The 14,163-nt window shown below is 37.4% G+C and overlaps 1 protein-coding gene and 1 pseudogene across 1 annotated transcript; both read left to right on the top strand.

The window, feature by feature from the left end:
- Nucleotides 1-1,690: 1,690 nt before the first annotated feature.
- LOC125221189 (cytochrome P450 90A1-like) lies at nucleotides 1,691-12,182 on the top strand. The gene is made up of 9 exons (XM_048123315.1): nucleotides 1,691-1,915; nucleotides 6,554-7,123; nucleotides 7,535-7,684; nucleotides 7,793-8,038; nucleotides 11,113-11,199; nucleotides 11,307-11,385; nucleotides 11,512-11,621; nucleotides 11,694-11,824; nucleotides 11,947-12,182. The coding sequence occupies exons 1-9, from the start codon at nucleotides 1,691-1,693 to the stop codon at nucleotides 12,050-12,052; spliced, it is 1,704 nt and encodes a 567-aa protein (XP_047979272.1). The 3' UTR covers nucleotides 12,053-12,182.
- A 945-nt stretch (nucleotides 12,183-13,127) lies between these two features.
- On the top strand, nucleotides 13,128-13,772 carry LOC125221190 (annotated as a pseudogene).
- Nucleotides 13,773-14,163: the final 391 nt, after the last annotated feature.

The raw sequence follows: 14,163 nt of genomic DNA on the forward strand, positions 1-14,163 counted from the left end.
TGCTAGTTTAATTTATTGTTGTGAGAATGGCTGTTTTCTATTGTTATTGAATTCGATTCTACGGTTCAAATTTTTGCGATCCGTTTTTACGATCCGTTTTTACGATCCGTTTTTACGGTTAGCTTAAATATGTTTATGGTAAGAAATTAATTACTATATATTTCTGTTAATGAATTAAGAGGATTGTGGTGGAGCGTTGAATTTGTCAACCAAAGGTCATGGCAGAGATTGTAAATTGTGATACATTATTTATATTCTAAAAATCGAATTATTTCTCTTCTAAAAAATAGGACCAAATATTATTTCAAATATAAAGCTAGCAATATAAATGTTATTAATTCAAATAATATATAATTATGAAAATTTTAATGTATTAAAATCTGATTAATATCATGAGAAAATATAATTCTTTGCTTCAAATTTAATTGTAATTAAACTACATAAACAAAACCATTAATTTACATAATATTAGAACTATATTTATAAAAATTACAATACATTATTAAATTTTTGCAAATGCTATTATATAATTATATATTTGATTTACTGACTAGAAATTACAATAGATTATTAAAACCTGATTTATATATATGGCTAAATGAGTATTCAGTTTATTGAAATTTGATTAATACTGAGTAGAAAAAATTGAATAGTTAGATAAAGAAATAAAACTAAAACTATTAAGGAATATAAATATATAAATAAATTTGATATGGATCCTCACAACTTAATCCTTAATTAGAGAATGTCATACACTATTTACGTGCCTTACAACACTTTTATCTACTCCCACCATTCCGCAGTAGTGGAAACGTTTCTTTTAAGCACGCGATTTAAGAAAAAATATGTTAAGTGAGTTATGTAAATGGAGAATAAAGTAGGAAATGAAAAGGGAAGAGAAATTATGAGAAAATAAAGTAAGTAAGAAGGGAGTGATGAGTTTTACTAAAAAAAGAAATGACTCAACTACTATCAAACGAAGGGAGTAGTAGAATTACTTCTTTTCGATACGGATATTAAAAAAAGATTTAAGTGAAGAGATATTAACGTAGGAAATAGAGAAAAGTAGAAAAATAAAGTAAGAGAGGAAAGAAATAAAGTAACTGAGAGAAAAGTGTTACTTTTAGCTTAATAGGGAAATGATTCATGGAACGTTTCTAAATGAAAAAAATGACTCAATTAATGTGGAATAGAGAAAGTATTTTTTTTTATTTAATTTCCTAACTAAGGAAAAATATCTCCAATAATCTATTCCTCCCTTAAAGGGTCTCACTATTTTATTCTTCAATTTAAAATTAAAATTCAAAAAAACATTTCATTAGTAATAAAACTTCATTAAAAAACCCAAAAATAACTTTACATATTCCTAAAAATTTAAAACTTGCATGATTAAATTCCTAAAAGTTTTAAATTGCATAATTTAAAAAACCTAAAAATAAAAAATTGTAAAATTTTAAATCCTAATAATTAAAAATGGCATAATTGGAATCCGAATAATTGAAAACTACTGTGGTGGTATGACTAGGTTGGAGGGCTTCAATCATGGCCATGCACAACTTCTTGTTGCAGATTCATTTATGTCATGTCGGTGTTAAGCGCAGTCTATAAATATTCGAATAAAATCTTCGGATTAGGAGGCATAGGAGGGGGTGGACCTTGGGGGGGCACTTGAGCTTGGCTTTGTCTTCCCATGCGGATAGCTTTCGCCGCCTTCGTCCTAGGTGAACGACGGCGTGAACCGGCACTAGATCCACTCGCACCTGCTCCAAAACTATCTAAATCAGCTCTAGCGAACTGGCTTGGGACCTTGTCCTCGATATGGTCGACTTGCGACCTCAACCGTTTGGAGGTGGAGTTCGAGGAGTATTGGGTGGTGCCACCCATCCACTTATCCAGATTACAAACCTTCTTCCAAGTACTGACATGCTTGAAAGGCCTGTGTGTTGGATATTGGTGTGGACTATTATTTAGGCTGCCTTTTATTTGAGCCCAGAAGGAATTAATTGGGCAGAGCCCAATGACTTATCTTCTTCCACCAGATGCCGCCACGTGCTCCCTCTCCTGGATCATGCTTCTCCATCGTTGGATGTAGGGTTGTGTTTGTTATGTGAGAGCCAACTCCTTTGAGTCTCATTCACTCTCTAATCTCTCTTCTCTCTTCTTCTCCGATGAGTTTCCGGCCATCTCTTGGTGATCTCTCACGGTTCTTTGAGTGGTAGATCTTTTGTGAGTGCTGGAATAAGGCAATCTCTTCGATTGTTTGGGTGCTGGAGAAGAACTAGGGTTTGTGAGACGTGAAGGTTCTGTTCTGAGGTTTTGTTCGGTGGAACTTGATCTGGTGTGAGGGGAACTTGTGGTGAAGGCATCGGTGGTGTGAGGGTGAACTCTAACCGGTCAAGTTGTGCTTCCTTGGATCTTGTTCTTGTAGAATAGATCGGTGTGGTTGTGGCGGATTCTGAGCCATATTTTGTGATCTATTCTGATTTATTTCTTCTCTTTGTGTTAGTCTCTCATCTTTGATCCGAGAGGATCTTGTGTGAAGTTACTGACTCGTTTCTTGAGTGTGCAGGGTACGAATCAAGTGGGTGAACCAGGGTTTCGATCAAGAACCTTGTAATAGTTAGGGTTCAATTACTTGTATCCTTAGTACATTTACACCATTGTATTTGTATAAATCATCCGCGTGGTTGAGAGTTTGGCTGAGCTCTCTCGTACAAGAATAAAGAGGTCTCGGTAATTAGTGAATCTAGACTAATATGATCCATACACTATGCATGGTCTCTTGGAAGAATAACATGTCCGCAGTCATAACATCACGTTCCCTTGCCACCCGTTCAATTTTTAGATTTCATCGTTTGCTTGGGAAAATGATTTCGCAGCATACTTATATTGCACTGAACAGTTCCAAGCGGTTGCTTTGTGTTGTTGCTTTCATTGACACGCTCCCGAAAAGTCCTCCCGGGCTGGCTAGTACCAAGAACTGAAACTTCCAAGGTGCCAACATACGCCTCGAATAATTTATCAATCTAGGTCGAGCTGTATGGAGTGCGGACGTCGAAATTCGGTAAACCGTCCCCTTCACCGTAAGCGTTGTTTCCCTCTTGAACTTAGGACAACAGCTGCAACGGGCCATATTTAGGAGTCCACCCGAATTGACCCCTGGCGGCGTTCTGCATGTCCGTCGGGTAAGGTCGGTACACCCTTGGAGTCGCCGAGCCTTGTCTATCTAGCACCGACGTGGTCCACTAGCTCGTCTTACGAACTCGTCCTCGTCCTCGTCTATGTCGACTTGCGACCTCAATCGTTTGGAGGCCGAGTCCGACGAGGATTATGTGACACCCGCCCACTTATCCAGATTTTGAATCTTCTTCCATGTAGTGATAAACATGAAGGCTATGGGTGTCTTCTTGAAAGATAAGCAAGGCTGAAGTCATAACGTCGGCTTCGCATGATCCGCTGCCGCTCCGCCTCATTTCATTGACGTAGATGTCGCTGAACCTTTGGATATCTTCAGACTTCACTTGCTCGTCTTAAATGATTGTGAAACATCTTGGGATTGCGGACAACAGATCCATCCGATCAGGTAGTGTTGTAGGTTTCATTGACCTCATCCTAAGTCTTCTTCGTGTTTTGGTAAGTTCCCACAATCAGATCTTTCGAAATGGCAACCCACACTTCGAACAATTTGTCTCAATAGGGGATTAAGGATAGCAGACACTGAACTCTAGAGCGTTGTTCTGGTGAGCATTGGGACAAATATTAAGTCAGACCGTGATCCAGACATGTTGACGTTGCCGATCCTTGAGTGCCCGACGTCGGCATGCTCCACTAGCTTCAGCCCCATCTCGAGTTGGATGGTGGTTGTTGGTCGGTTATATTTGAAAATGTGGAGGGAAAATTAGAGAGAGAATGAAAGGGTAGAGAGTTCAGTTCAGTGTGATTTTTTTTAATGAACGAGATATTTATAGATGATTTGTGGATGAATTGAAGGATAAAAAATGAATATTGGCAGAAAACGGTAATAAACATACCATATTTGGGATATGATGTTTTTAATTTCTCTGATTTTCTTTAAAATAATTTTCAAACGGTTGAAAACGATGCCCACTCGTGAGGGCCGAGTGGGCGTCACGGTAGACTGCTATTGGCAAAAATGAGTTTGATGCCCGATGCTCAAATAAAATATATGCAAAATCACTCTATCAATTTACATATATGCAAAATCACTCTATCAAATTACTAATTGTATGTAACAAAATCACTCTATTGTATAACCATTAATTACTACTCACGATTTACTATCTATATAAACCATAGACAAACCAATCGAAAACAAAATTAGATACGTATTTAATATGGCAAGGATTCGGATATATTGGTACTAGGCCTAATCATAACCTTAGAGCATCCACAATAGAAATAGGTCAGTCATAGGCCAGCCACTCTCTCTTCCTGCCACGTCAGCAGCACTAAAAATCCACCTGCCACATCAGATTTAGGCCAGCCATAGGCCAGCCGCAATAAAAATAATTCAAAAACAACTACATTTACGGAATTAAATTTACGATTAAATTGCGGAATTAAATTTACGAGACATATACGGGAAAATTCATTAATTGCATTAAAAAAAAGTACATTCATTTAAAAAAATAAATTACATAATAAAGAAAAAAACTATCGCCGTGCAGTCTTCCGTGCCCACAACTCTTCAATTATATCATTTTGGAGTTGAATATGAGCATCCACTTGGCGCATGTCGGCATATTCCTGGAGGCGGCCGACTTCATCGAGAGGTACCCCATGTCGTACGCTAGGGGTGGCCGTTCCGTGGCTTGGACCGGCTTCATCGTTATTGGCCCAACTAGTCAGTTGTACGCCTTCGTCTTCGACGATCATGTTGTGCATGATAATGCAGGCGTACATTATTTGGGAAACGCATTTGACATCCCACAAACGCGTTGGACCCTTAATTGCCGCCCATAGAGACTGGAGTACAGCAAATGCGCGCTCCACGTCCTTGCGCGCCGACTCCTGTCGTTCCGCAAAGTAGGCCTTCTTGTCATCCACCGCGTGCCCGATCGTCTTCACAAAGACGGGCCACCTAGGGTATATCCCATCCGCCAAGTAGTAGCCCATATCATGTCGGTTGCCGTTGGCCACAAATGAGACGGCTGGACCGATGCCCTGACACTTCTCGTTGAAGAGGGGCGACGAGTTGAGGACGTTGTGGTCGTTGTTCGACCCGGCTACCCCAAAATACGCATGCCAGATCCACAGCCGGTAATCAGCTACGGCCTCGAGGATCATCGTGGGATTCTTTGACTTGTAGCCGGTCGTGTAGGCCCCCTTCCAGGCAATCGGACAGTTCTTCCACTCCCAATGCATACAATCTATGCTGCCTAACATCCCGGGGAACCCATGCTGCTCCCCGTGCATCTGCATCAGATTCGACAATCTTTGGGGGGTAGGGCTTCGAAGATACTCCTCATCGAAAATTTGAATCACGCCCTGACAGAAAAATTTCAGACATTGCGCAGAGAAGTCGTCTCACCGATGTGGAGGTACTTATCCCACATGTCCGCCGCGCCTCCGTAGGCCAACTGCCTGATTGCCGCCGTGCACTTTTGGATAGGGGTGTGGCCGGATCTGCCAGCCGCATCGTGCATGAAGCGGAAATAAAAATATCGACGCTCCAAAGCGTCAACGATATGCATAAACAACTCCCTGCGCATTCTAAAACGCCGCCTGAACATGGTTGCCGGAAACCGCGGGTCCGGAGCGAAGTAGTCGTCATATAGGCACTGATGTGCAGCTACGTGATCCCGATCAATCACTGCTCGGCGGTGGACAACCGGTGGAGGGCGAGGTACCGCCTGCTGTTCCACCCTTCGCATGTACCGCTCCATCTCGCGGTTCATGTAGGCCTCCATAGCCTCGTTCATTTGCCGTTCGTACTCCTCAGCATCCCCACCACTACCACCACTACCACCACCGCTACCACCCGCGTTACTCATCCCTCGATGTTGCACTTGTACAAAAATTTAGAGAGAGAGAAAACTCGTTAAAACAAGTGGTGCCAATGAAAATGAAACTAAAATCGCGTATATATAGGTTTTCAAAAAAAATTTAAAAAAAACGAAAATTGGCGCTGGCCGATCGGCACGCCACAATGGCGGCCAGCGCATCGGCCAGCGTCCTCTAATCGGCTAGCCCACGTCAATTTTTATGCCGATTCGCCGCTGGCCGACTGCAATGGTTCGGCTAGCCGATCGGCTAGCGACGCGAATCGGCTAGCCGGCACTGTGGATGCTCTTATAAATAGAAATCACATCGATCTAGTTCTCGTAAATCAATGCATATTTTACTTGAATTGAACAAAGAGTACTAAATTCATTTACTTAATAAATAAGTAAGAATAATAATGATGGTGTTGGGTTAAATTAGCCTATGATTTTGGGCAATGTTGGCTTGATTTAAAAAAATAAATAAAAGTCGACAATAATAAAGTCGGACATTTATTTGGTTCACATCCCAACTTCTTTTTTCTGCACAGTTTTCCTTTCACACACATATATATCTCCATCCGTGTGCTCTCATTACTTCCGCAGTAATAGTAATGTTCGTTTTCTCTCTCATCCTCTCCTTTCTCTCTCTATCAATCTACATCCTCCGCCGCAGCAGGCGGCGGCGGGGGCGGTTGCCGCCGGGCAACCTGGGCCTCCCATGGATCGGGGAGACTCTCCAGCTCATCTCGGCCTACAAGACGGAGAATCCGGAGCCTTTTATCGATGATCGGGTGGGCCGATATGGGCCGGTTTTCACGACCCACTTGTTTGGCGAGCCGACCGTGTTCTCGGCCGACCTGGAGACGAACCGGCTCATCCTGCAGAACGAGGGGCGGCTGTTCGAGTCGAGCTACCCCGGTTCGATATCGAATCTGCTGGGGCGGCACTCGCTCCTGCTGATGAGAGGCAGCCTCCACAAGCGGATGCATTCCCTCACCACGAGCTTCGCGAACTCGGCCATCATCCGCGATCATCTCCTGCTCGACATAGACCGCCTCGTCTGCCTCAACATGGACTCCTGGACCGCCCGGGTTCTCCTCATGGAGGAAGCCAAAAAGGTACTAGCATTTTTTTAATCAAATGCGAAAATGAGTTAGTGGAATATAATATGATCTAGGGGCAATAGAAATGAAAATTAATAACAAATTCATGGCTTGATTTGAGTGCATGCGTGATGATTTCATCATTTCATGTTATGTTAGGATCACTTTTTCTTGCTAAAGTAATAATTTGCTTATAGTATTATTGTGGATTGAGCTTTAGAAGCACGATGTACCCACACACATGTGCATGTAGTGTGACCCATTGATTTTCTTGCCCTTTTAGCCCATTATCTTTTGTTTTCTCATCATTGTATTGTATGGATATTGTGAAGGAAGGTTCTATAAATGCTTTTTTTATGAGATGGGATTTAATCTTTTTTTTAAAAGATATGTGAAATAAATTGATTATGGTGTTTGAATGTGCAGATAACTTTTCAGTTAACAGTGAAGCAGTTGATGAGCTTTGATCCGTGTGAATGGACTGAGAATCTCATGAAAGAGTATATGCTAGTTATTGAAGGCTTTTTCACCATCCCACTCCCCATTTTCTCCACCACATATCGAAAAGCTATTCAAGTACATATATTTTCGTTAAAAATAGTAACAAGCTCAGATTTTATTTTTAAGATTCATGTTTATTTTTTTTTAAAAAAAATTGTATTTTGAATAATGTGTGTGTTTTAGGCCCGAGGAAAGGTGGCGGAGGCGTTGAGGTTGGTGGTGAGGGATAGGAGGAGAGCGGCCGAAAGAGGAGAGGTAAAGAACGATATGCTAGCGGCGCTGCTGGAGGAGCAAGGCGGCTTTTCCGACGACCAAATAGTGGATTTTATGTTGGCTTTGCTGGTGGCTGGCTATGAGACCACATCCACTATTATGACTCTCGCCGTTAAATTCCTTACCGAGACCCCTCTTGCCTTAGCTCAACTTAAGGTACAAATTCTTTTCTCCTTTTTCTTTTGTTAAGTCAAGTCCCTCTATCTCTACTTAATATTTAATTCATATTCTATTATTAGTATTTATTTCATGTTAGAGTGAGATTGCCTGAGCATCTCCAACCATTCCACTAAATTCAAACTCATTTTAATATAAATCTCACACTAAATATTGATTTCCATTTATACTAAACTCAAATTTAAAAGAATATTCTCTATATTATGCTTTTTTTACTCACAAAATTTGAGAATTTTTTAGGTTTTGGTTTAGTGTAAACCTAAAGATAGGTATTTTTTTTTCTCAAAAACCAAAAATAGAATTGGTTTTTAAGTACTATTGGAGCTAAATACCTATCTCATTTTAGATTTTAGTGTACTCTTGGAGATGGTCACCTAAGAATAGTATGTCTTGCATATTGTGATTTGAGATGCCATGTTGATTTTCAGTGAGATTTAGTGTCCATGAATAAGTAGAGTTCATTTCCATGCTTTATAGTACTAGTATATACAGAGATTGTTCCGGTATATTCACATTAAGAACCTCTTTTATACTACCTCTGTCCCTGAAAATTTGATACATATTACCATTTTGGTTCGTCCCTAAAAATTTGATACACTTCACTTTTACCATTTTTGGTAGTGGACCTCATATTCCACTAACTCATTCCTACTCACATTTTATTATAAAACTAATACTTTAAAAATAGAACCCATATCCCACCAACTTTTTCAACTCACTTTTCATTACATTTCTTAAAACCCGTGTCGGGTCAAAGTGTAATAAATTTTGGGGGACGGAGGTAGTAATAAATTATAGTAGTATAAAGAATCCAAGTGTTAAAAGAGAGGCCAACTAATGTTGGTGGACAAAACTCCAATCTTGAAAGAGGAGCCAACTAATGTTGGTGGACCCAAGACTCACAAGGTGGGCATGTCTCTTTACCTTATCCAATATCTCATCCAACTAAATTCTATAGAGACACAAATAAGCAAATTAATTATTCGAAAACAAAAAGTGTAAAAACAACACAACTCAAAAAATAATTTCATCTCATAAATATTTTACTACTATAATATACTGGAATTCTTAATGAGGCTGGAAAATGATTAAAGGAGGTGTAATTTTTATCTAGTTATAGGTGATGTTATCCTACATTAATTTCAATTTGCCATGATTATGCCGGCAGGTTGCAGGGTGCGGGCCTGTATCTTGTTTATAAAATTACTACTACAACTCACTAAATTAATACTAAGAAACATTTCTAATCATAAGCGTTACCTTTTTTCATTTCCTGAAATAAACTACTAGTAACATTGACGACTTGGGTTAATATTGATGGAATAGGCCTTGTTGGTAATTCTGAACAAAATTACTTGTTTGGTAGGATTGGGATGATTCTATATATGGTCCAATACAAATAATAATAATAATAATAATAATAATAATATTAATATTGAATACAACACAACTTTATTATTATTGAAAATAATACAACACAATTTCCATCCAAAGTACTGAGATTAGATAAAATTTGTTAGTTACATTATTAGTCGAGATTATAATAGTAAGTATATTATTAATATGGTTAATATTTTAATAAAATCATGAAAGTTATACTTATTCAAAATGTTAGCAATAATTAAGAATAAATCAGAAAAGCTATGGAATAATTGATTTTGAAAATTGCACTGTTTTTATTTCATAAGTAATTCACATTATCACTATTTTTGCAAGATACAAACATGCAATCAAATAGTACTCCATGTATACAAATTTTGAATTAGATTATATTGGTATCAGAACAAGATTTTCCATGTCTTACACTATGGTTAATAAGTTTATATTCAATGAGAATTTTGGAAGAAAAGACAAGCCGACATAGACTAGCACACGGGATGCCTGTAAAAAATTGTGATGGTATCCGAATTCAACTTGACTATTTATTGGTCCTATTAGTTATCCTATTTTTTATTAGTAGAGATTTTAAAAAATTGTTTAATATTATTAAGAAATGTGAAATTTTTTTAATTGAATATGAGTTTATATGTTTAAGACTGTGAGTTAAATAAGTTAATGGACTATGGTAAAAGAATATATAATTAATAGTTATAGGACAAAAATGACACAATGTGAACAAATTAATGAAAATATACATATGCATAAATTGATTTTTTTTTTTAATTTTAACCCTCCTAATAAACTAATTTTATTTTTTATATATTAGTTTTTTCTTATATTTTACTAATTGTATATTTAATTTTGTACCGTTTATAAATATGACTATTTTTTAAAAAATTAATAAGATTTTCATTTAATGAAAGGAAGTAGGAGTAATAAAGAAAAGTGAGTGCATGAGTTAATAATGTCAATTTCACTGAAAAGGATGGCTCACCATTCAAAGTTTCCATTCCAATATCATGTTCACACGTGCGCCTGGCATGTCATATTATATCAACCCAGAACTATATTGCCCTTTTATACACCAAATTATTGTAAAGAAGCAGTAAGTGTAGAAATTGGAGTATATCACAGTTACTCTTATTTGAAATCATAGAGTATGGAGTACCATTTTATTTTTCTAACATTATTCATCTCTACAGATGAATATCATCTTCTTATTATTTGCATGATTGCATCCAATAAATATTTTTAGTTATACAGTGTACATCTCAGCGTTAACTTAGCATATAGAGTGATAATGCAACAAAAAATTCTGGCTGAATTTAAGAGAAAATATAGACAAAGAAACAGTGAATAAAGTAGCCACCAGTAGACAAACACTCTGCACGCCTATGTCAGAACTAACACCCTAAGGGGCATTTTTGACATTTCAGATTTTCCAATTACACTTTACGTGATTAAATTAGATTAAAGATTTCACCATTTAATTATAATCAAATGAAATGAAATTCGTGACGCTATATATTATCAAGATTATTTCTCATGAACTAACTTATGGAAATATGAAAGACCATTTCAAATGTTGTGTTAATTAGATAAAATTAAATATTGTATTAGTTGTAATTTTCTTTACCAAAAAATTTATGATGTGTACCATTTTCTCTTGACAGCACGAGCATGAAGAAATCAGGCTAAAAAGAGGGGAAACTGATGCACTTCTGTGGGAAGACTACAAGTCCATGTCTTTCACTCAATGTGTAAGTTCATTTTGTAACGTCAATTTATACCATTTTCTTACGAATTTGTTTAAGAGTAAAAAAAATGTCTCATTTCCTATTTATTGATCTTCAATTGTTATTGTTAGGTGGTGAATGAAACTCTTCGAGTGGCTAACATAATTAGTGGTGTGTTTAGACGAGCAATAACCGATGTCACTATCAAAGGTGAGTTTCACATTGTTTCAATTTTTAAACCAATGCAAGATTAATTCTCTTGGCGAAATTGGAGATAGAATTATAGGAAGTGAAAATTAAAAAGTTCAATTTTATTTTTATTTTTTCGCAAATTAGAAGGTTATACAATTCCTAAGGGATGGAAGGTCTTCGCTTCTTTCCGTGGGGTACATATGGATAATCATCACTTTAAAGATGCTCGAGTTTTCAATCCGTGGAGATGGCAGGTATATTTTTAAATTATGTTATATGGAGTACTAATTTCATGACTTATGACTGAATTTGTTTCCATCCAACAGAATTATTCGGAAGCAACTAGCACGATAAGCATGTACAACCCGTTCGGAGGCGGCCCTCGACGCTGCCCAGGAGTGGAGCTTGCTAGGGTTGAGCTTTCGGTTTTTCTTCATCGATTAGTCACTCAATTTAGGTATCATCAAGTTCACGTGGCATGGTCTTTAATATTTATGTATATTTTGATTTAAGATGACAATGGTGTCATTATTTAGGGCTTAATGTGTAATGAGATTGAATTATTTGATGATTTTGCAGCTGGGAGGCGATAGAGCAAGACAAGCTAGTTTTCTTTCCCACGACGAGAACTCAAAAGAGGTATCCCATCACCATTCAAAGGCTAAAACAAGGCGTTGTGGAATAAATATTATTGAGACCATTATAAATTTCGAGGAAGATATCTAGGAACCAATTGGTACTGATAGATTCAATTTCTTAAGAGATGTAAATTGTTATATTATACGGAGTATATATTAAATGTTCTGTTGCACTCACGCTTATATATAGCGCACACAACACAATAAGCCGGTGCTAAAACTTCTTTTGAAAAATAGCAGTATATAATAATATTATTTTATTAAAATATTTAATTTATATATATTGCATTCATAATAATAACGAGAGATCAAATAATAACTGTAACAAATAAAAATCTAATAATTCTTCATCATCAAATTCACATAAATCATAGTCATAAATAAAACTTCATTATCAAATTCACATAGATACTAAGTCACATATTGCAACCTAAATTCATATAAATCACATACAGCCTAAGTTCCTAACAGTTTAGCTCCAAAATAATAAGCTAAATCTTTATTTACAAATTATTATCATAATTTATAAATATATGATTTTATAATGACTAAATAAATAAAGTATCAAGCCTTAATTTATTCTCATTAGATAATTGGTCATTTAATTAATAAAAAATTAGCTCATTTTAATTATTTTTTATTTATGTAAATGGATTAACACAAATTTATTGAGAGAGGAAATTCTTCCTCATTATCCAATTCTTGCTGAGAACATAGATCCAAACAATTGAGTTGTTTCCTCTTTGAAGTCCACTTTTCTCCTTTTATCTTTGATCACGGCTCCCTCCAGTTTAAACACCGTTTGTAGTGTGTTAAAGTTCAAAGCTTATACTCCTATTTCATAGTGCAGATAACTATTGAACTCCCAAGAGTAAAGGTCCTTTTTGGTCCTTAACATATGACGATTTTTTGATTTTGGTCCATAACATTATCTTTTGAATTATTTGGTCCTTAACAAATAAAAATCGATCACATTTGGTCCGAAATGGACGGAAATGGTTAAATCTAACGGTCCTTAACAGAATCACACTGCTGTGTGAGACCATAGCGAAGAAGGTGTTTCCGGCGGTGTATGAAAGCGTGGAGGAGACGTATTATGCGTATAGAGTGAGGGATCGGCTGATGAAGGAGGTGCTTGTGCCGCTGCGGAAGGCGTTGCAGCTGCCGAAGGATGAACACGGCGGCGAAGTGGCGGAGCTGCAGTGGAGGAGAATGTTGGATGACATGGCGAAGATTGGGAAATTGAGGAATTGCCTTGAGTATGTATAGGACTCCGATGACAATGTTTGATGACAATGTTTCAGGGAGTATGTATGGGACTCCGATGAAGGTATTGGTGGCGCTAGGGATTTTGGTGTCGGAATTGAGCGAGGAGCCGTGGAAGGGGAAGCTCATCAATTTCAGCGAAAATCCACAGCTTCAAAAATTGGAAGGGGAGAGTTTAAAATCGAAAATTGTGTTTGTTAAAAGTATGGAATGGGGGTATAACACTGATTTCCAGAAGGTATTGATGTGATACTTGAAGTGGCGGTGAAAGGGAAGATGAAGGCGGAGGAGATGATAAAGAGGTTGTTTGTGTTCAGTGATATGGAATTCGATGAGACGTCGGCGAATCCGTGGTAGACGGATTATGAGGCGATAGTGAGGAAGTATAAAGAGAAGGGATATGGAGAATGTGTGCCGGAGATTGTGTTTTGGAATCTCAGGGATTCGAGGGCGCGGTGCCGGCGAACCAGAAAGGGGTGGCGCATTGCCGTAGTTGATTGAATATTAATAAAAAAACAGTTAATTGAATATTAATCCGGTCAAAATTCAATTAATATTAGTTGACCGTTAGATTTAACCATTTCCATCCAATTCGGACCAAATGTGACCGATTTTTATTTGTTAAGGACCAAATAATTCAAAAGATAATGTTATGGACCAAAATAAAAAAATTGACATATGTTAAGAACTAAAAAGGACCTTTACTCAACTCCCAAAATCTAATAATAGGTCTCTAGATTAATTATGCACCTAGTTTTGAACTGAGTCCCCTGCATTTCCCACTCAAACTTTTTAAATTTCTTATCACATTGTAGACTTTAGTTGCCTCTTCCACTGCAACAGGGAAGCACTTTTACTTACTCACAATTAATCTTTTTTGGAAGTTGTGTGT

Source organism: Salvia hispanica, chromosome 4 (genome assembly GCF_023119035.1).
Source record: "Salvia hispanica cultivar TCC Black 2014 chromosome 4, UniMelb_Shisp_WGS_1.0, whole genome shotgun sequence".
In the NCBI taxonomy this organism is placed as follows: Eukaryota; Viridiplantae; Streptophyta; class Magnoliopsida; order Lamiales; family Lamiaceae; genus Salvia; species Salvia hispanica.

Coding starts and splice junctions, on each gene's coding strand:
- LOC125221189 (XM_048123315.1), top strand. CDS start 1,691: ATGCGGATAGCTTTCGCCGCCTTCGTCCTAGGTGAACGACGGCGTGAA. Junction 7,685..7,792: donor CATATCGAAAAGCTATTCAA/GTACATATATTT, acceptor TGTGTGTTTTAG/GCCCGAGGAAAGGTGGCGGA. Junction 8,039..11,112: donor TTGCCTTAGCTCAACTTAAG/GTACAAATTCTT, acceptor TTCTCTTGACAG/CACGAGCATGAAGAAATCAG.